We start from the raw sequence: 23,469 nt of genomic DNA on the forward strand, positions 1-23,469 counted from the left end.
AAATGGAGTCTTCTAGCAATGCGTCTCCAAACTACATATATATATAAGCAAAGAACAAATCCTGCCCTGTCTGTGTTGTGGGTTTGAAGGGTTGAACAAATGTGATTCCTCAGCAACAAGAACCATATACATAGTGTTTTGTTTACAGGACTAGTTGCCTGGGAACCAAAATATTACAACTGAAATAAAGAACCATCTCAGAAGCGTGTTAAATGACTGGCAGCTGAGACCCTGACCAGAACACCATCCAAACTTAGGACACACTATGATCTCATGCAGAACTGAAGGGCTACTTCCTTCACCACCACCACCAGCAATCTACCCAAATGAGCAGTGCATCTGTGACATAGAGATTCACAAATGTTGCTACAGCTCAGATTTGTGATCAAGGAAATACATTTGACTGTTTTGGAAACTGAGGAAGCTGACAGTAAATTCTCAGTTTAGGCTGCCAACCTAACCCCACTTATCTGGGAGTAAGAACCAGTGAATTCAGCAGGACTTCCGAGTGGATCAGTCCTCAGGTACAGAAGCTAATGTGAGGGACAAGTTCCATATTTTTGTTAGATCAGCAACAATTTTACATTTGAGTGAAGAACTCTTGAGTTCACCATATAGAATGTGAATATGCAAAACCCTGCTCTGTGCTAAGCCAGCAACTGGGCCCAATGCCATCAAGCAATGGCAATGGGGCTGAATCAGAATCCAACAGATCATGGGCTGACTCAGCCCTTCCCCATAATGCCCCATTTTGGGGCTTCCTGTCAATGGTATTTCCACCTTCCTTTTCAGATGGGGATCTTAGCACTGGAGGATTGACATGGGCCTCACTCCACGGGTGAGGAGAGCAGTTAGGGCTGGGCAAAGGGAAACCTCTTCCTAACCTCGCTGGATTTGGATTGCAGCCTAAAATGGCTTGATCAACACCAACATCCAGCCTGCTAAAGAGTTGTGGGGAATTCAAAAGCTTTCACACTATTTTGTAACATTCTGCTTGGCTTAATAAAGATATTGCCCTAATGTGGATTTGGATTTTATATTTTAGATCAACACAACTAACTTTAACTTTGGTTATATTTATTTAGAAATGATTTCCTTTAAAGTCAGTGAGACTTACTTTCAAGGAAGGTATGTTGAGGATCAGAGTATAAGTAGCAACAAATTTTTAAAAGTTAATACTACTTAATTTTTCTTTCCTTTGTACTTAAGTATCCAGAACAGTAATTGAGCTTTGCAATGTACCACATTCCTGAAGCTCCTAGTGTATATTTGAATACTAGACACTACAACCTATTCTTAAACATTTTTCTCAACCCATATATGTCCTTCTTGTCTTTGAAATTCATTCAACAGTGTTGCAATTTTTCATTAGATTTTACATATTCTGCACTGCACATTGATTCACATTAAACATCCAACTCATGTCGTTCACCTTGGGAAAAACAAGATAGAAAGTGGCATTTTCAAATAAATAGGCAGCTCCTTTCAAAAACAATGTGCAAAATATTTCAACGTATTAATACATGAACCACAGAAAAATAGCATCAAGACAGTTTAATAAATCCTCTAGTTTACCACTGCATTTTTAAAAAACATTCTAAAGCAATCAGTTTGAACATACCTTTTTTGTACATGGATAGTAATTACAAAAGTTTATATTTGCACACAAATTGGGCAATCTTATCCAACATCTCCAGGGTGTAATTTACACATTTTTCACTTAGAACGGTAGCAGTATCAGCCATTTTCTCCCAGTAGAAGATAGCATGATCTGCCATTTCCACTGGGTCTGTTAGATAACCTGTGCAAAATGCAAATATAAGTTTTTTCCAGTACTGGAAAGTGTTAGATAGAAAGTCCATAAAAGACATCTGAGTGGTAGCAAATATAAGCAAGCAAAACAAAGCAATCACAATAAATTTAGGTGAAAACAATGGAGAAATTACCCGGTTAAAAGTACTTTTCTCCTGAGGTAAAGAAAGTTTGTCTACATCTGCTAGCTTAAATTGTTCCCACTGGCTAGTATCAAAGCCTTTCATTGTGGAATTGATGTCCACAGTAAGACAAGGCAACTTGGTTTCCTTAATTACTTTGATTTTCTCTCGAAATTCTTGCATCTTTTGCAAAAATACAATGGGTTCAGACACATCCTTAGAGTCTTCTGCTATGTTAAAAGCTGTTCGTTGTTCTCGTATAATAGTGTTTAGTTTATTAATTTCTGGATCATATGCCTGCATGACTGCAAGCTTCATTGTCTCAAAGTCTGAAAGAATCTCATTCTTTTTTTGCTCCAGGGTATACTGCAATTTCTCAAAAAAATCTTTTACTCTGTCATAGTCCTTTGTCAATATCTGAAGTGCTTTACGCTTGTTGGTTTCCAGAGTGTCCAGTCGAGAAAGGGCATCACCACAACGCCATGTTTCAAACCCCTGGAACAATGTTTCAAAAGCACGTTTCTCCTGTAAATAAGCATCTTCAATGGAGCAAAACACATGCTTTATATGATCTCCTCGAGTTGCACAGATGCCACATATCAACTGCGTGTCTGTTTCACAAAAAATGTTGAGAGGCTGACCACTGTGCATTTTACACACAGGCATTTTTTCAGTTACCTTAATTTTATTATACTTCTCTACAATACCTTTGAGGGAATAGTTGACTTGGAGGTTGTTTACCCCTGTAACAGTAGTTTCTTTCCGACATGTTGGGCATTTAAAGAGAGACTGTCTCCAAATTACATTCCGGACGTTTCCCTCCACGATCCCTTCCAAACACTTCTTACAGAAGTTATGTGAACAGGGAAGCGCTCGTGGATCATCAAACAAACTACAACAAATGGGGCATGTAAGATCTTCTTCGAGGAGCTCCATTGCAGTCTATAATAAAAGACAACAATATTTCAGAGAACAATTTTATAATAATCACAATCTAAAAAATCAAGTATCTTGCCTGTAATCCTGGTACTGTGAAGAGTCTTTTTAGCTGAAGCACTGAATGCTTCAAAAACTTTATTTCACAAGAAAAGTTAACAATTCATTTTGAGTACTGCATCCAGTTCTGGACACCACACTTTAAGAAGGATGCAGACAAATTGAAACAGGTTCAGAGGATGACAACAGGTTCAGAGGATCAAGGACTGGAACAAAGCCCTATAAGGAAAGACTGAAACAACTGGGCATGTTTAGCCTTGAGAAGAATAAGGGGATATATGATAGCACTCTTCAAGTACTTGAAAGGTTGCCACACAGAGGGCGACCAGGATCGCTTCTCGATCATCCCAGAGTGCAGGACACAGAATAATGGACTCAAGTTATAGGAAGCCATATTCTGGCTGAACATCAGGAAAAACTTCCTAACTGTTAAAGCAGCAGGACAATGGAACCAATTACCTAGGGAGGTGCAGGAAGCCGGACAGCCACCGTCAGGTATGCTTTAATCTGGATTCCTGCATTGAGCAAGGGACTCAAATGGCCTTAGAGGTCCCTTCCAACTCTACTATCCTGATTCTAAAGAACAAGCAAGCAAAACGCAACATTTGCTCAAAAAAAAGAAATGCTTTAGATTGCTATCCTAACCACAAATTTGGCTTGCTTTCAGAAACTTGTGCTTAGGATAGCAATCTAAAGCATTACTATTTTAATTTATTAATTATTCCAAACAGTATCTTATTTTCTGTTCATGATTTCTTTAACCCAGAACCATGCCCTCCCCAAAACACCACAAATATAGCAGCACTGATAAAATCCTCTTGACCTTATCCTTGGTAGGAAGACCTTTGTAACCTTAAATTAGTTAATTCCTGGGATCAAATGGAATTTCCAATATTTATTTTTTATTATTTATATAACACAACTTGCATATATTATGCTTTTCTACATATAAGATCCAGGTTCTGATGCAGGAAATTGATTTTCTTAGTCTATTTCAATTGGAGTTCAGGCCCAGTTTTGTTAGAGTCCGTTGGTTGCCCTGCGGGATGATTTGTGCTAGGAGTAGAGAACATCCCACAGGGTAACCAAGACAGGCTCTTTTATGGAAACGAGTGCTTTATGTCTGCTTGATGCTGTGGAGGACCAGAGGAGGTAACAATTTCCAGCATACATAATAATTTTCTTTTTACTATAACTTTTTTTCTATAAAAGGTGCTAAAAGAATAACTACTGCATTTCCCCCAAAAAATATCCAGAAATTTTACATCTCCCCCAAATTTCTGCAAAAAAACTGGAAATTTTACATCTCTAGCCCCATGACGGCTAACAATTCTTCTGCACCTTTCAGTGACTTTTGATACAATCAAGCATGATATCCTTCTGGGTTAGCTGTCTGGTTTTGGGGCACCACTTTGCAACTGCTACCTAGACTGTCCCAGTAGGCAGTACTGAAGGATTTGTGTTTTGCTCTGTGGACCTTGCATGATGGGGTCCCACATGGGTTGGTCTTATTCTCCATGCTATTTAATATTCACATGAAACCGCCAAGTGGGGTCATCTAAAGCTTTGGAATATATTGCCATCAATAGTCAGATGACATGCAATTCTGCTTCTCCTTTTCATCTTCAGCAGGTGTGTCAGTGGATGTGCTGGACAAATATCTGACTGCAGCAATGGACTAGATGAGATCCAATAAACAGGCTAAATCCAGGTAAGAAAGAGATGATTGGCATTCAGCTAAATAACTCCATGATCAGAACAACTTCTGCTTGTGGAATGAGACTTTCCCCCTCCCCCCCTCCCCCATGAGCACTCTTGTAAAGTAGCTACTAATTTTTAAATCAGTGGACCTTATCAAAGGCCATGCATACCATGCCAAATTCTGGCCTATACATCACCCTTCACTAGATCCTTCAATCCTGGTTCAATTTGCTCAGTAGCAACCCAATGGAATAGGGAGGAAAACAATTCATGACTCAAAACCCCAAACCCCAAACATATAACCAAAACAAATACACCAGTTTATTGATGCACAAAACTTATTATGAGCTAATAAACTGACAGATAATAAAACAGAGATAACTTTGCAAGTTAAAATAACGTAGAAAATATCTTAAAGCAATGTGATATATATATATTTGCATGAATATATGAATATAATGAATAACATTGAGATGAACAATAAAATAATAAAAATATGGACTAGTAACATTACAACTGACAAAACAAACATTCAGGATAAACAATATATTTTTGTTAAAACTCACTCTAGCCGAACTACATGTGCATTTTAGCTCTAGGTTTCCTAGAATATTAAAAGACAGACATAGTACCTATGAAGTGGACAGGCCTGAAGATTGGGCAAAGCACATATAATGCCCCCAACAAGACCTAACTAACCCAAAATGTGAATATCTTTTATACTGATCAGCAATTTATCCAATAAATTTACATTAATATCAGTGAGTATGGGTTGACCCCCATAACATGTGATCCATACATACATCATGAATTACCATAACCCATTTGTGAGGGGGACGAAGAGGAGCAACCGAGAGACTTGCATCAACGATATCCCACTGTACCTTGGACACAATTCAACCCTACAAAAATATGGATTTTTAAAATTAAATTTATATCCCACCATTCCTCCCAGTAGGAGCTCAGGGCATGTTATGCTTTCACATTTGTTTTGTCTATCAGACAGCTGTACACCAGCTACTCCTTATCAGGAACTCTTCTTGCGGGCATCAGAAACTGAGTGCTAGCAGAAATTCAAGCAGTTTGCCCTCAATAATGGCAAACAGAACCAATGTCTCATCCATTTTGTCATTCATCACGGCTGCTCTATTCTGCACATTCACTTTAATATGACTGCCATATGCAGGCCTAGTGGGCACTGAATTAACACACCCACTCTGTCCCCATATCTGCTCCATAGTAACCTCCCATTTAGTTTATTTTAATGCGATTTACATGTGGCTGTCTGGGAAAACAGTCCAGAAACTGTCTGATGCAGAATTCGGCAATGAGGTTACTAATGAGGACCGGATGTTTTAAACATGTTACACCAGTCCTTGTTCAGTTGCACCGGTTGCCGTGCATTTCCAAGCCCAACTGAAGCTGCTAGTTTTAACCTATAAAGTTTTACACTACTTGGGATCCCAATACCTGAAAAGACATCTCTTCTCATAGGGACCCAGCTGTGCCTTAAGGTCATCTATGGCAGTCCTTCTCAGAGTGCCCCCTCTATCAGAAGGTGGCAACAAGATGGAGGGCCTTTTGATAGTAGCCCCTCACCGGTAGAATGCTCTTGCCAGCAAAGTTCACCTGACATCTTCGATGCAATCTTCTTGATGCCAGGTGAAAACATTTTTTCTCCAGGCTTTTCAACCATTTTTAGTAGCTTTATCAGTTTTAACAGCAGTTTGGGGGGGTTATAATTAACACCATCCACCTGTTGACAGTTACTGGAGTTACTACTTTTATATTTAGCATGGGAAAACTTTTTCATACTTACCGTAATGTGTACACAAAGGGATGTGGCAAGGTGTGTTACTGATTTTTTATATATGTATTCTTGTTTTTCTTACATTTATATTCCATCTTAGGTTCCATGATGGAAGAAAAGCAACGTTCACATGGTCCCTAAGCAGTCACAAATCTGGACACTGAACAGAGCCAGACCTGCTTAGCTTCAGCAAGGTGGTGGCTTCATGTGCCTTCAAACTATACCATGTAATTGTATTTATGTATTTTAAACTGTATTTTTTATTTGTATATTGTAAGTCTCCTACAGGCTTTAGAACAGGTGATGGACAAATCTAATAAATAATAATCTAACATAACATAACTGAAGTTGCAATCCAATACACATTAACCTGGGTGTAAGTCCCAATAAACACAGTAGAGCTTATTTCTGAGGAGACATGTATTGAATTGCAGCCTAAGGCTGCACACCAATGATTTGCAGATTTTCCCCCAAAACAGAATTTCCCCGTTTTTTCCTTTACTTTTCCATGGAAAATTTTCTATTTCATATGTTCATCAGTAACAACGATGGGATGCCAACTGCAAATACAGTATTGTGCAAGCTTGGCAGTTTTAAAGTTTTTAGCGCTGTTTATTAAATAAAAGTCAGATATACTAAATTCAGCCGCTATCTAAGGCAGAGGTTCACAAACTGTAGTTTGTGGACCACCAGCTGCCCAAGAGCTTCATTCAGAAGGTCCATGGTGTGTCCATATTAAACACTCATGTTAACTGTATCACAATTTGAATTCTGTAGAATGCAAATTCTAATACAATAAAAGACAATACAGAAAATAAAGGAAGAAATTAAAATACAATTAAAAAGCATACACTTAGCATAGCACATTAAAATTTTTACAACAGGCAGAAGAATCATTAAGTGTTCCCACTAAGGCGCTTAACAATATTCAAATAGCGGGGGGGGGGTGTTTAGGAACCACTGCTGTAGGGCACCAGAAAATTTGCCAATTAGGAAAACTTTCCAAGTCAACATTTTCTGGAAAACCCACATGAGTGGACATGACATATTTAATGAATGCATTAATACCCCAATTTTCATTTAATAAACCAATAGTCAGCAATAGTCTAATATTCATGTGAATGTATATTCTACTGCAAAAAACACTAACACAGGTCTACCACTACTTCATGGAAATGCAGCTTCCAAAGTAAATCAGAAATCCCACTTTTGCATGCTCTGTGGGAGAGAGAAAAAACAGTACAATACCTATAGTGCTATAAAACTGTTAAAACACTCTTTAGAACCCTTATTACAGTTGCTTTCTCAATTCTCCTTTCTTCTCTTTTACGGTGAGCCCCAAAAGCGTAATATCAAGCAGCAGACTGGTAAGTTTCTGTAGACCAGTTTTTCCGGTTATTTTTGATACCACAAACATGACGATAAGTTATTGTCTCACACCCACAATACGGGGATCACAACGATTAACTATTACAAGCCTGGATTTGCACTGACGGGGCAATATTTACAAATCAATTAATTCATATCGCTCCTCCTGAGAGCGTGCATTCCTTTCCTTCTACTTTGGGCGGGCAGGGGCGCGTGGGAGGGAGCAGCGGGAGGAGAGACAGCAGAAGACAGACTCCTGCCATTTCCCCGCTGTCTCCTATGAACGGCGAGGAGAAAAGGGTCAAAAGCAATTAGGAAATTTCGTCTTCGGCCAATAGAACTGTCCGTCTGACTAGAGCTTCTGACTTCTGTGGTGCGAGATGTCACAAAAAAGGGACCTCCGAGAAAGCACGGGGCTCGTCTTTTGCAACAAACACAAAACCCCACACACAACTTTTCCGCGTTTTAATACGAAGCAGAAATAGGGGGGGGGATACGTACGGCGCAAGCCCCGCCCCAACAGCCGTGTGTCATGACGCACTCATCTCCCTCTGTTCCGCGTCACAGTTCCTCTCCTTCCCCACGCACGTGACCCAGCCTCGGGCGGAAGTAACGCCTCCGCCCCCGCGGTCTCTGAAGCCGCCTCACGAAAGGCCTCCCTGGCTCCGCTCCAGGCGGTTGCTTCCCGAGGCTGCCGCGTTCGTCTTCCTCAGTCCCGCTCACCGACCTGTTGCTCGGAAGCCTCCAGTCGGCTCTCAGTCACTCCCAGAGGACGCAGCCATCCTCCTCACGCTGCGCAGCCGCCTCCGCCGCTCGGCTCTTCTGCGCGCATGGGGCGTGGCTGGAGGCGGAAGCCAATAAGAAGGGGCGGGGCAAGAGCTGCGCGCAAGCGCGTCCTCCCTTTCACAACGGCGCCTGTGCCTAAGAGCCGCAAATTTTGCAGCAGCATCTGCTGGCCTGTTGCCCGGTATCCTACATATCCCCAAGGGGAACCGGGACGGGCGTCCCCTTGCAGAGTATTGCGCCCGATGAAAACCGGTGTGCACAACACACTTCAGTGCTTGATGACCCCAAATGACTATTACAAGCAGTGCCCTTTCGGTATAACAATGAGGTACCGGTACTCATATAGATAAGAGTGCTGTTGATGCCAGCAGAAGACGGCTGCTGTGGACAGCAAAAAAAGAGGTGGCTGTAGTCTGTACCGGTGAGTACCCGCCTTAAAAAAAGCCTTGCAAATAAAGAACTAGGGGTGTGCTCCCAAAACGAAGCTTGCCACAAAAACTACATTCACACCACCAGGAATGTCCTCTACAAGATGGCACGGCATTTCGTCCATCCCAGCATTTCATCTGAGCAGAAGATACTGTCAATGGTCTTGCCCAGTGTCAATAAGAGCCAAATTTAATAAGGAACTAATTAATAAAGGACTCGTAGTGTGTACCCCAGACTAAGCTTTAGACTCTACATATCGAATACTGACACTTCCAGGAGAGTGACCTCTGAGGTACCACCTTAGTACAATTTTCTGAGCTCTGTATGCTTCATGGGGATTGGACCGTCTACCCCACCCACATGTTTTAGATAAATAAATCTGTTGGCCACAACACATTTCATAGATGGCAAGACGGAGCATGAACTGCAAAACACAAAGCCACCCCTTTGACCACAGTTTTCTGTTACAAATTGAACACACGTTTCACAGAAGGCAGACCAATTAGTTTCTCCAAATCACCTCTAAAATAAACTAAAGCAGAAGTAGCCAATGTGGGACTCTCCATTGCTTTGGACTACAATTCCCATCATTCCTGACGATTAGCCATACTGGATGGGACCGGTGGTAGTTCAGTACATCTGGAGGGCACCATGTTGCCTATCCCTGCTCTAAAATCAAAATAATAATAGGAAAATCACCTCCAAATTCATTACCCAACCAATTCCTGTTCAAATATTTCATAATCCACTTTTCTCTTTGCCAGTAACGACATTCTCCCCCATCACACAGCCATATAAACATGCACTCCTTTTCATCCCAAACATCCTCATCCAAACACATATACAGTTTATTTCAACAGAGTAAAACAACAATAACAAAACAGTTTGGACGTGTCTGTTTGCCTGAATGTTTATGCAGATCCACACAATACATTTAAAGGACATACAACTTGCATTTAGAGTGCATGACTTCCGCCAAAGAATCCTGATAAGTGTAGTTTCTCCTCACAGTTATAGTTCCCACCACCCTTAAACTACAGTTCCCATGATTCTGTGATGGGATTCATGTATTTCAAATGTGTGTTGAATGTGCTTGAAATGCATGGTGTGGATCTGCCCTTTTTTGTGTAAGGTTGGGAGGAAGGGTCTGACTGTATCTGTATTTTGAAGGGAGTGGTTCTGAGTATCATCAATCTTCCTTCTGATAAATTGGTATTTTGTGCTATGTAAGGTCAAATATGAAGTTTGGCATTTGGGTTTAGGCCCAGCGTCTGCCTTGTGCTCTGCTTTCGGACAACATGCTGCAATCCTAATCCTAACTCCACTTACCATTGAATTAAGTAGGGCATATTTCTGAATAGACATGATTAGGATTACATTGTAAGGCTGCAATCCTAACCATAAGTCCTATTGAATTCAGTAACTTCTTAGAAGGCATGGTTAGGACTGTGTTGTTACTGTCTTTTATGACTAGCCAGATCCCCGTGGCAACCATTTGTGGTGGTGCCCACAACAGTTCTCAAAATTCAAAATGTGCCCACCAACCTAAAAAATAAATAAATGCTAACTTCACATATACACTGATGGAGTTTGAGCTGCCTGGTACTGACCAGGAATGGAATCAATGAAGATGTGAACCCATCGTGCAGACATGGTGAAAAAGGCAAGTTCCACATTAATTATGATTAGGAAATGGATAGAAAATTAAATGGCTAATATCATAATGCCTTTATACGAATCTATGGTGTGATCACTCTTAGAATACTAAGTGCAATTCAGAATATCATACATCCAAAAGGATATTATAGAGCTGGAAAGGGGCAGAAAAAGGGCCACTAAAATAATCAGGGTGCTGGAGCAACTCCCCTACAAAGAAAGATTGTGTTTAGGTTTTTTTAGTTTAGAAAAGGCAAGTTAAGTGGGGGAAGTTGTATGGAATTATATGTAGTATAGAGAAAGTGGATAGAGAGAGGTTTTCTCGTTCTTGCATTGTACTAGAAATCAGAGGCATCCAGTGAAGCTGAATGGTGGGAGTAGGAGATTCAGGACAGACAAAAGGAGATATAATTCTAATAATAATAATTGTGTACTCTGTACACAGTACCTAATTAAACGATGGAATTAACTGCCACAAGATATAATGATGGCTACCCACTTAAAAGGTTTTAAAAGAGGATTAGACAAATCCATGGAGGATAAATGTATCAGTGCCTACTCTTCACAATGGGTGTATCCTACCTTCAGGATCAGAGGCAACACGCCGCCAAATGTCAGTTGCTGGGAAACGCTAGCAAGAGAGGGCAATTGTCTTCGTGTCTCTAGTGGGCTTCTCATGGGCATCTGGCTGGCCACTGGGAGAAACAGACTACTAGATTAGGTAGGCCTTTGGTGTGATCCAGCTGTGCTCTTATGTTCTGTTGGCTAGAAAATGAAAGGGGGCTCTCAAACACATCTCTGCGAGCCAAAGTGACATAAGCAGCCAGTCAGATCTGGAGGTTTTATCAAAGGGTGCAAGAAGTGCAATAAACGAGCATTTACATACAGTGATTTCAAACTGAGAGCCTCACATGTTTGTAAAGCAATGGCTCTTCATATGTTGTTGATCTACAACTCACATTATCCCTGAACATTGACCATGCTGGTTTGGGCTGATGGGAATTGGAAGTCAACATCTGGAGGACCAGAATGTTCCCCACCTCTGCTGTAAAGGCTGTGCAACAGGCATAAATTCAGCAGATACAGTTACCTTACAATAGTAACTTCAGGATGGGGAAGGTTGTGCTGTTGAATTTCAGCCTGCCACATAGTGTTTTCAAACACTCCCACTTGCCCCCCCAGCGTATTTTGTTTGCTTTTTGAAGCGTAGAGATGTTTGCAAATCAAATAAATGCTAGCAAGTTACATGCATATGACTTTATCACTTTTCATTTAGGAATAAAATGTTCAAAATCTATGTGTAGATGGCATATTACCCTGCAGTGCTCTATAAAGAGAGCTCTCATAATCCCATTTGTTAAAAATACATGAAAGACATGTATGGTGGATATGAGATTTTGCAAAAAAAAAATACAATCATAACAGCAGTAGAAAAAAATAACTAGAATTGAAATATCATATGACTGGATGGTTTTTTAAAAAAATATATAACCACAATGAGTCTACCTCACAATCATAAATTAATACCGTATATAACAGTTGCTTGCTTTTTAAAAAATATAGTTATATTCACACCACTTCTCTGAATGGTAAGAAGTTCTAGGGACACAGAACTTACCCAGGTTTGATTTCCTTTGTCAGGAGGTCACTGGAGACGTATAGTGTTTTCTAATATTTGAGTTTGTTTACAAATATATACGTGGAGGTACAACTTGAACATTCCAATAGACAGCCAAAGTTTACTATTCCTACATCAGATCTCAAGAGAGGCAGTCAGCACCCAAAATGCTATTAGTTTACAGAGCCCAAACTTTACTTTTCCTGTGTCTTCCTCTGTGTTCCACTTACAAAGCACGTCTATGCATGTCTACTAAGAAGCGCTGTTGAGATCACTGAACAGAAGTGTTTAGAAGTAACCGTGTTTAAAATTGCTTTATAATTAGTGTCTTCATCCCACTTGAAAACTACAGCCTGCCCCTTTGTTTCTCTCCTCCTACTTTTGCTCCATTCAGATGTCCTTAAGATCATTTAATTAGTTCCCATAGTCACTACACTAAAGGGGGATGAAAGATGGCGGTCGTGGAGAAAAGACGTTAAGTTTGGAGCTCCCCTGCCAATGGATTAACGACCTATTTGCACATAAATAACTCACATTATTAAGACTTCTACAAGTGAGATATAACAAACATTTTACACTAAAGAAGAAAGATAACCTGAAAGGGGATTGTTCAAAGACTTTGCTTCAAGCCGAAATTCTAATTAAGTTTGGGGAGGATAAAGACGCTGAGTTATTGCACCAACAACCGTGAGTAATTGCAAAGACAAAGAGCAAAATACAGAATTAATGACTCATTAAAGTTAAGAAGATAAGAAGTCGAAATAAATAAAGTTAAACAATATTCTATTAAAAAGGACTGATAGTAAACAGAAATGGTTCTTACCAGAAGTGCTTGTAACAAGCTGGGCGTGTCTGTTACACCTGAGTTGACGCAGCCCTCTGTTAGTCGACCATATCCTAAACACAGACAAACAGAAATCACGCAATTTTACAAGGGCAAATATAAGAATGACTTTGATGTTACTCTATCCAATATAGGTGTACTTACTCAGAAGAGAGAGAGATTTTTGGGCAAGAGTTTAGCGGAGGAGCTAAAACAAACAGGACAGAAAGATTTTACCTCCACTTATGATGATATGAATAACATAGACCTTGCCAATAATCAATCAAGTACTAACTCTATGCCCTCTCTAGAATCAACTTACAAAGAGAGGACACAAGAACCATTGATACTTGAAGATGATGAAATTTTAACAACGTCTTCCCCAAGAAGGAATATATCAGAACAACTGGATCATAGTATATGTGATTTTATAGACTACATCAATTCATTATGCAATGATGGGGAGAAAGAAAACACTAACGACTTACATAAAAACAATGACAATAAAGTAAAACATTCCACTGAAGAGAAAGCAACAGAAACCCCAATAAGGGAAGAATGGACCATAATGGTAACAAAATACTTCTCCCAAATAGGTGCATTTATAGCAGAGTCAAACTCATTATTAACAACGTTAATTGAGTATGTAATAAAAATAGATGCACAAACCAACAATAGAAGAAGTAATAATAATAATAATAATTTAATTTTTGTGTCGCCTATCTGGCCAAGGCCACTCTAGGCGACGTACACAATTAAATTCCAGTAAAATACAATTTAAAATACTAAAAGACGTTAGTCTTGAATACAAAAAAATTAGCATTTATAAACTTCCCTAAACCAAAAGAATGGCTCAATCAATATCAAAGAAGATAACATATGTGGGAGATATTGGAGAGGTTTTTTCCAGGACTAATAGATATTAATGCTATTATTAATGTACAATATCTATTTTATACTTATACTTCAACTAGAGCAATCGTTACCTTCCGAGATTCCAAAAAATTAAATAAGATATATACCAATAAGGAGAAACTTTCCTCTTACCATATTTGGATTACAAGATGTTTTGATAATTCTGACCCGCCATATAATCTATTGAATTTAATACGATCAATTCAGAACCAGGACCCTCACCAACAAGAAAACCCATCCAAGCAATCTAATAAGACAGAGGAACCACAAACTTTTTCGCCAGAAGAGAAGTTATTGCTCGATTCTTACCCCAAATTCAATGCGGATGAACAACTGGAGACAATCAACAGACTTAAAAATCTCATACAACTTATGGAAAATGCAACGAATGATGACATTCTAGTTGACACACGAAATTCCTTACTTATAATAAATTCCGTGGATAACATAGGTAATTTGCAAGACCAAAATAAAGAAAAATCATCTCATGCTAATTCCATCAACCCAGTCCTAAATGGAACTAATATCAATACCCCCAGACGAAGCCAGGAGAATAATTTCCCAGGTCGATCTCAAAACCATCTAACTAGGACAGATGAACGCAAAACAGAGACAGTGCAACGCTCTTCAACCATAAATAAAACGCAAAACTGACTTGCACATGATACAAGAGAGAAAGAACTACAGATGATATCATGGAATATTTCTGGATGGACCAATAAATCTACAAACCAAGATACTATTGACTTTTTAACTTCATACGATATAATCTCTTTACAAGAAACATGGGCCCTGAATGAACCTATCCTGGATGGCTATATTCCTTTTCACCTACAGGCTACACCAAGTGAAAGTGGAGGTAGACCCAAAGGTGGGATCTGCAGCTTTATTTCGACCTCCTTGAAAGCTAAAACAACAATATTAGGAAAATTACAGGATTTGGCCATTGCTCTTATTTTGGAGTTTAGCCATAATACAGTAATACTTATAAATGTATATCTACCACCCGCACGCAATAACAAAACTGCGGATAGAAGAATATTATTGCTTGAGAATTTCATAGTAAAATTGATGACAGAAAATCCTCAAAAAAGACTAATCTTACATGGAGATTTCAATGCACAAATTGGCACTTCAGATATAACTTTATATCAAAAATACCACCAATCGACCTTACTGCCAGCAGAGATCATCAATATTCCTCCGCGTTGCTCAAAAGATAAGGGTATGAACTATACAGGACTAAAATTAATGAAATTGTGTATGGAAGTTAATTTAACTTTATTGAACGGCCGAACTTCTGGAGATATAATGGGAGACCTCACTTATTATTCAGCGACGGGCTCATCACTAATAGATCTAATATTTGTTTCAACAGATCTTTTCTTTTTAGTAAAGAATCTACATATAGCTAACCGCCCGGAGAGTGACCATTTACCAGTTACAGTCGAAATCGACATAAACTTAGAAGATGTTCACTTAACCTGTAAGACATTCTCTAAGAAGGAAATTGAACTACGACCAACTAGAGTGAAATGGTTACCCAAAATCAGTTCTGAAATTACTAAAATCCTTAACTCCTCAGCCATAGATAAAAGTAAAAAGGAAATATTAATGCCCACCACTGAAACTAATCCACTTCTCACTTTACAAAAACTTATAACAACTCTTCAAACAGCCATTGTTAATAGTATACGGCCTTCTAATACCTCTCACCGTCTTAAATCTAAGGCGTGGTTTGATGAGGAATGTAGGGAGGTTAAAAAACAACTAACTGAAATTTATCAAAGAATTAAGGTCACGGGATCCCGAGACGACCTACAGGTTTATAGTGAAATGAAGAAAAAATATAAAGCCTTGATAAAGTTTAAAAAACAACAAGAAAGAAACGTAGTATGGCAGAAACTATTGGAAGCTGCTAAATTAAAAAATTCTAATTCCTTTTGGCATCTCATAACGGCACATTGGCCAAAATCACAATATCAAAATTCTGCAAATGTTCCACCCCACATTTGGGAAACCCACTTTCAAAAACTATACCAAGATGAGGCCGAAACCGGATTATCATCCTATGTGTTAAATGAGAGAATTCCAGAATGGCCACCAGTAAATAAAAATGAAATTATTTACTTAATTAATAAACTGAAACCAAATAAAGTGCCTGGCCCGGACAACATCCCCTCAGAAGTGTTTAAAGAAAATATCCATTAGTGGGCCCTGGTTCTTGCCTCATTATTCACTCATATTGATCTATCATTAGAAATACCTAAGGACTGGGGTATGGCCACAATAGTCCCCATTTATAAAAAAGGCCCAGCCAATTATCCGAATAATTACAGACCCATTAGTTTAATAAATACAATCAGGAAACTGTATGCGGCCCATTTATATATAAAGTTAACAGATTGGATCGATCAAAGCAATATAATAGCGATTGAACAGGCAGGATTTCGACCGAAAATATCTATTTTCGATCACATACTAGTGTTACATCATTTAGTTGATAAATATGCGAATAGAAAAGGAGGGTCCTTTTATGTGGCCTTCATAGATCTAAAGGTGGCATTCGATTCGATTTCTCGCCCTCGCCTATGGTCGAAACTAAAACACTTACGAATGGATAAACGCCTTGTGGCTTTGATCCAAGGACTATATAAAAACACCTCACTACAAATTCGTTGTAGCGCCAAAGGCCATTTAACTAACCCAGTATTTACATCAAGAGGAGTGAAACAAGGATGTGTACTATCTCCTGTTTTATTCAACATCTATATTAACGATATAGTACACAACCTAGTATCAGTTGCATCCCATCCACCTATTTTGGCTAAGAAACCGCGGAATATCCTGCTATATGCGGATGATATAGCCTTAAGTTCAAGGACCCCAATAGATCTTAAACGGCTTTTAGCTAAATTAGCAATTTATTGTTTGACTGAGCTACTAACAATAAATTACCAAAAAACAAAAATAATAGCATTCACTCACAAAAAATCTAAACCCAATTGGCAAATTAATGGACACAAAATAGAACAGGTTAAATCCCAAAAGTACTTAGGATATGTATTCCATACCTCTGGTAGCCATCAGATACATAATCAATGTATGATTTTGAACACACGGAGAACCTTAAAAGTATTGCAGGCTTTTTTCTATTCAAGAGGAGGACAGGCTATTCTCCCAGCCATGAAGATTTTTAACGCCAAAATACTGGCACAATTGACTTTCGGATCCCAAACAAACAAGAACTTGAAATTTAATACATTTGAATCAAGCCAAACCATTTTTCTGAGATCCATTCTGTCAATTCTGACATGTGTTCCCAATAATATTTTAAGATTAGAAGTAGGAACCCAACTAATTGAAACCAAGATATGGGTAATGAGGATTAATTTATGGTTAAAACTTAACTTTAATCCAGTAGGAATTGCGCCAGATATTTTGATTGATAATTATCAATCTCCCTGGGCGAAATTAATTACAGATAAATTGTCTCAGATAGGCTTCTCTCTTCACCTTATCAAGTTTATGGGATATGAAGCAGCATCAGCCGGTATACGACAGCGTTTGATAGACATAGACCATCAACAGCAATTACTTTTAATATAAAAAAAAAGACATAATCCTAAATTCTTCAAGCCAATGTCATACTTGTTGACTTTAGAAACACCTAAATATCAAAAAGCCTTTTCTAAGATACGATTAGATGTATTGCCTTCAGCAGTTATGGATGGTCGACTACTTAAAATACCTTATAAAGAACGTGTATGTCTTTGCGGCGAAGATGCAGTGGAGAACAATGTACACATACTTCTCCACTGCCCTCTCTACAAGATTTTAAGACAACAAATTATTACTCCTTTGTTAGCAATCATTCCTTATAAATCTGAATCTGATCAGATGGAATATCTCCTTGGGGATACGTCCTCTAAAATAACGAACCAAGTAGCAAAATTCAGTGTAGCCTTACAAAACTTACGATCTGATATCATAAAAACCTTTCTCACTGAAAACAAAAAATCATAATCTGATATATTGGTTGATATTTAGTGTTAAATATGGTGATTCCTTAATAAATAATAGAGCTCCACATAATAGGTTATAGTTAATCCTTGGATGTTATGTTATGTTATTTAATTATTAATAAACAAATTAATAAATGGTTATTAATATAGTTACTTAAGGTTTAACTTTGATTTTATAGAAACCAATTAACAAATCAAATTCTTTTAATGTTTTATACCTTTTTAATAATTAATGTTCAAATTTAAAACTGTGTATTAACTAAAATGCCATATAGCATATTGCTACATGTATGTTTTATTTTACTATGTTTTAAGCTGACCTATTGGTCGAATAAAGAATGAATGAATGAATGAATAATTAGTTCCCATGGAAACATAACAAGAATATCCTGATAATTAGCACTACTTTGTCAAGTCCAAAACACTGGCAAGGGCTGCCCATAGGATAGTCCTATTCACATATATCTGATAGGACATAATATAATCAGTAATGGAATCGGAGACTAAATTTTATGATTTTGCTATAGTAGCTTAGCTTATAAGATTTATTTTAACACAAAAATAAATAACAAGAGGGTTATGTTTATTAATTGCTGGAGTTAAAATTACCTGTATCAAATGATAATGCACATATATTCCTTCTTTGTGATATGAAATTAGAGAAACTTAGAAAAGTTATTGATATTGCTAGAAATATATATTTCTATATTGAAGGCTATTCTGCACATGAATTGTTTATTGCTCATGCAGAATATGAAGTCTCATATATATTCAGCAAAGATTTAATTTAAAAAATACTATTTTTAAAAAATTAGGTAGGTTAAAACACTTTGCTGCATGCTCATCTGTTGAATTTCTGCTGGCATGAAGCACTCAAAAGCACTGAAGCTCTCCCCACCATCATAACACCAATCTTTGTGCTTTTGGGGTAAGATGCCTCTGATCATTCATTTGAGCAGTGGTGGAGAGGGCCGCATACCAGTTGTAGGCAGGGCCAGAGGCAAACATGGGCAGAAGAACAAACGTACATTTTCCCTTTGTACATAAGCTGCTTTCTACATACGCTTACACAACTCTCTCTATCCTCCACCCAGACAACCAAGAAGCATGATCAGAGTTCAAGGACACACTTCAGTCAGGCAAAATCAGTCAAGGAGGGTGCCAAGCAGGGCCAATATGGAGTGTGGCTGCAGAGGAGGTGTGGCATGGGAAGACAGAGAGGTTTGAAGAGCCACATTTGGCTCCTAGGCCTGACGTTCTCCACGTTTCTTTCTAGGTGGGGCCAACAGTATTGAATTTATACAGATGGGTCTAGAAAGCGACAGGTTGTAAAGGGTGTGCAGCTTTTTATGTCCCAATGATTTGGGTGCAGAAGGACTTTCATGTATCCAATTGGGTTTCAGTAATGATGACTTTAATGTTACTTTTAGAGTGGGTTAGGGATGTGAAACCTGATCTGGCAGTGGTGTGGGCTGCTGGTTAGGGTTATTGGCCCTGCAGGATGGAGGTATGGGATCTAGATGTAGTTTGATGACGCCTTTTGAATTCAGAATTGCAGTTAATGGGGCTTTTTGTTCATTTTTGTTGGATTCCAGTCCATGTGGAAATTACTGGCAATGAGATGGCAGATCAGGCTGTTAAGGAGACATTAGTTTTATTTATTTATTTATTTATTGCACTTGTATACCCCCCATAGCCGAAGCTCTCTGGGTGGTTTACAACAATCAAAAACATTAAAACAAATATACAATTTAAAACACATATTTTAAAAACAATTTAAAACACAATTTTAAAATTTAAAACAATATAAAAACACATGTTATGTTATGTTATGGCCCTCCCTGGAAGTAAAAAAGTTGGGTTAAGCAGAAATTGGTGTGGTGAGTGAATGGCAAAGAAGGTGGAAACAGATTTCAAGGGGAGGCGTTTATTTTCTCTTTGCCCAACGCTAGAAGATTTTCGGCTTTCCAAGCTGCAAGAACAAATAAAGAGTCCGCCTGTTGAGGATTTTTGACATGACATTGCGCTCTTTCGAGTAATTTGTTCAAAGTTGGGATGATTGATACTGACCTTTGTGAAATTTGTGGGGTGGAGGAAACAGCTGATCATGTAATATGGGATTGTTTCAGATACAGGAATGAAAGAGAACTTGGGGAATGCAAATTTGTCTTTGGGGGCTGTCCTTCGGGACAACAATACTGGGGGTTCGGTGTTAAGAGACTTTATGAACGTACTCGAGAGAAACAAGGCTTTATGAGCTATTATAATTGAGGTGGTAGAGTCAGTAGGTGGCAGTAATAGGGCTCTCTGCTTCGTGCGTATGTATTGCTGCCATTCTTTCCCCGCACATGGAGTTTCTCCCTACTCTAATCAGGAGCCGAAGTTCAATTGCAGAAGCAATCAGACCGCAGCCCTGTGAAGCAAGAGCACAGGATACGGAAGGAGGCTGAGCGGCCCACGGTGGCGGCTGCAGCAGCGTCTGGCTCGATGTGGTGCTGTTTGCGGTGGGCCTGCTGCGGAGAAGGGGCCGCTGGGCACATACCCCTGAAGGAGATGCCGTCGGTGCTCTTGGACACGCAGCGCATGGGTAAGGGGGTCGGAGGACGAGGCGCTGCGCCTTTCCATTGGATCGCAGGGCCTCTGGAGCAGGGACGTGCGTCGTGCGTGCGTGGGCGGGGAGGAAGAATCCTGTCAAAGCTCCTGTCCTATTAAAACGATCGTTAATGCATATTTCTCGTGCTCTTCCTGCAGGGAGTTCAAGGCAGCTTGTATATTCCTCCCCTACTTGTTTTTAAACAATCGCCCTGTAGGGTAAGTAAGGGTGATAGGTTGTGAAAAGCTCAAATTGCTACAAGCTTCATGACTCTGCCAGAATTTCTCCCTGGTCAAAGTCCAACACTGTCCACTCTGCCACATTGCTGGTTCTATTCTGATGGGTTTTTTATTTATCATCATCTAACAACGATTGTTTCCTCCTACACCATTTCTGTGTTGCACAACCTGCCATTTTACTGGCAGATAAATTATGATTACTCCTTTCTGCTTTCTTCCAAGGCTGAGGAGGATATTATATTGCAATAAAATGTTATGTTATCTTGCACTGCGGAGAACCAGTGTGGCACAGCGGTTAGAGTGTTGGACTACGACCTGGGAGACCAGGGTTCGAATCCCCACACAGCCATGAAGCTCACTGGGTGACCTTGGGCCAGTCACTGCCTCTCAGCCTCAGAGGAAGGCAATGGGAAACCCCCTCTGAATACCGCTTGCCATGAAAACCCTTTTCATAGGGTCACCATAAGTCGGGATCAACTTGAAGGCAGTACACACATACCTGGCACTGAGTAAGGTGGCACTAGCATCCTTAGCACATTCTAAGGTCTATTTAGCATCCTGTTCCATCTTATTTAAGACTTAGTTTTGTTTAGCAAGAAAATTGAGCACTGATAGTTGATTGACTCATCTTTTGCAGACTTAAGATTTATGGCTACCCACACTGCCATTCTTTCCCCTATTCAACCCATACATTTATTCCTTTCTCAGACAGAGAAGATACAAAAATATTTAAAGACAAAAGGAAAGAATGCCAGTTTGAGAAGGATTTCTAGAACTAGTTGGTTTGATAGAGAATGTAAGCAAGCTAAAAGTCATGAAAACATCAGAAAAGCCCTGTTGGATCAGGCCCATGGCCCATCTAGTTTAGCATCCTGTTGTCACAATGCCAACCAGATGCCTATAGACAAACTTGAGAGGTCAGGTAAACAGAGTATTGTTGTGAAATAAATCGCATTCCAGCTTGCCTTCCAAAATTATGGAAATAAATTCAACAAAATAGGCCCTTCTACCTGAGGAAATCCACTGGGTTCTTTCTCTGTCCTCTAGCAGCCCTTATGTGTTTCCTTTGCTAGTTTATTTTCCCATTCTGTGGTGATAACGTTGGTGCTGTTTTTGGTCCCTTGCATGGGGAATAGTTACCTATATGTGACTGAATCAAATTCTTTGTTGAACTCCAAATATATGGCACTTCTCTGGTCTGGTCTGGTCTGTGCACTTTCTCATAACAAGGCAACGAATTAGCATGGTGTTAATTTATATTTAGTGAACCCAAGCTACCTAACATCCCATTTCTATTTCCTTCCACATCTTTACTTTCTTCTTTGTTCGAGGGCAGAGGTGGGAAATCTGTAGCTCTCCTGATGTTGTTGGACTACTGTTTGTATCTTTCCTTACTGTTGGCCGTGCTGTTTGGGAGACGAAATCCAAAAACATCTGGAGGGGCAGTAATTCCCTTCCCCTGTTCCAGGGGTGTACCTGCCACTGAAATGAATTGGAGCAACACAGATCCCAAACACACGTTCAGTATCCTTCTGCAAGAAATATTAAGAAAGCTGCAAAAGGGGAAAAAATCCTAGCAACGGTTACCTAGTGATTATAAATCCAAAAACAAAGAGTCACAGAACTTCTTGTAATGCTGTTGACTGTTAAGTTTTTGATACTTTGCCTCTTGACTCAAAATATGCAGTAGAAATTCATACCTTCTCCATTGCTTCCCATCAGTGTTCCTTCTAGTCCTCAACTTGTGGACTGCTTCACATTTGCTGAATTTTCTACTCTGAAGTGATGTCTGTATAAGTGTTGCATCTCAAATACCGTTGTTGTTGTTGTTGATGATGATGATAAAAGTATATATGTGCCAGCTTTCCTCCAAGGAGCTCAAAGTGGTGTACATGGTTTTCCCCTCTCCTATTTTATCCTCACAACAACCCGGTGAGGTAGGTTAGGGTGAGAGGCAGTGACTGGCAGTTTCTTGGGCTCATGTGTGGGATAGAAATGCAGATTCTAATAGAGTCATTTAAAGAAGTAAGCTTTGCCCCCCTTCTGTATTATTACTAGACAAAGTGTAAGGAAATTCCAAGGACAAAAATGAAATTTTACTGGGAACTGTGGTCTACCAAGTGGAGTTCCTCTCTCTTCAGATAAATAATACTTTTGCTTGGTTCTTAACTGAACTAGAATGCACATAGAATACCATAAACATAAATCCCGTCTTCTTTTTCATAGAATCGTAGAGTTGGAAGAGGCCTACAAGGCCATTGAGTCCAACCCCCTGCTCAATGCAGGAATCTAAATTAAAGCATACCCGGCAGATGGCTGTCTGGCTGCCTCTTGAATGCCTCCAGTGTTGGAGAGCCCACCACCTCGCTAGGGAATTCGTTCCGTTGTTGTACCGCTCTAACAGTTAGGAAGTCTTTCCTGATGTTCAGCTGAAATCTGGCTTCCTACAACTTGAGTCCATTATTCTGTGTCCTGCACTTTGGGATGATTGAGAAGAGAACCTGGTCCTCCTCTGTCCTCCTCCTTCAAGCACTTGAAGATTGTTGTGATATTTCCCCTCAGTCTTCTCTTCTCAA

At 39.3% G+C, this 23,469-nt stretch overlaps 2 protein-coding genes across 9 annotated transcripts in view; one reads left to right on the plus strand and one right to left on the minus strand.

Annotated features, from left to right (window-relative positions):
• Positions 1 to 10: 10 nt before the first annotated feature.
• On the minus strand, positions 11 to 20,225 carry TRIM13 (tripartite motif containing 13). 8 transcript variants are annotated; one of them, XM_061607549.1, is made up of 3 exons: positions 20,132 to 20,225; positions 13,122 to 13,195; positions 11 to 2,876 (listed from the first exon to the last, which is right to left on the minus strand). In XM_061607549.1, the coding sequence occupies exon 3, from the start codon at positions 2,868 to 2,870 to the stop codon at positions 1,644 to 1,646; it is 1,227 nt and encodes a 408-aa protein (XP_061463533.1). In that variant the 5' UTR covers positions 2,871 to 2,876; positions 13,122 to 13,195; positions 20,132 to 20,225; the 3' UTR covers positions 11 to 1,643. The 8 variants fall into 8 exon arrangements, with proteins under 8 accessions (XP_061463533.1, XP_061463530.1, XP_061463528.1 ...); XM_061607546.1 differs by lacking the exons at positions 13,122 to 13,195; positions 20,132 to 20,225 and adding exons at positions 5,435 to 5,533; positions 8,537 to 8,664; XM_061607544.1 differs by lacking the exons at positions 13,122 to 13,195; positions 20,132 to 20,225 and adding exons at positions 5,435 to 5,533; positions 8,311 to 8,664.
• SPRYD7 (SPRY domain containing 7) overlaps positions 8,838 to 23,469 on the plus strand; it is a 35,180-nt gene continuing 20,548 nt past the window's right edge. Inside the window, exons 1-3 of the mRNA XM_061607500.1 lie at positions 8,838 to 8,847; positions 8,924 to 9,016; positions 20,436 to 20,648. Coding sequence (XP_061463484.1) covers positions 8,838 to 8,847; positions 8,924 to 9,016; positions 20,436 to 20,648 — 316 coding nt within the window. The remainder of the gene's footprint in view (positions 8,848 to 8,923; positions 9,017 to 20,435; positions 20,649 to 23,469) is intronic.

Source organism: Rhineura floridana, chromosome 2 (assembly GCF_030035675.1).
Source record: "Rhineura floridana isolate rRhiFlo1 chromosome 2, rRhiFlo1.hap2, whole genome shotgun sequence".
NCBI lineage: Eukaryota > Metazoa > Chordata > Lepidosauria > Squamata > Rhineuridae > Rhineura > Rhineura floridana.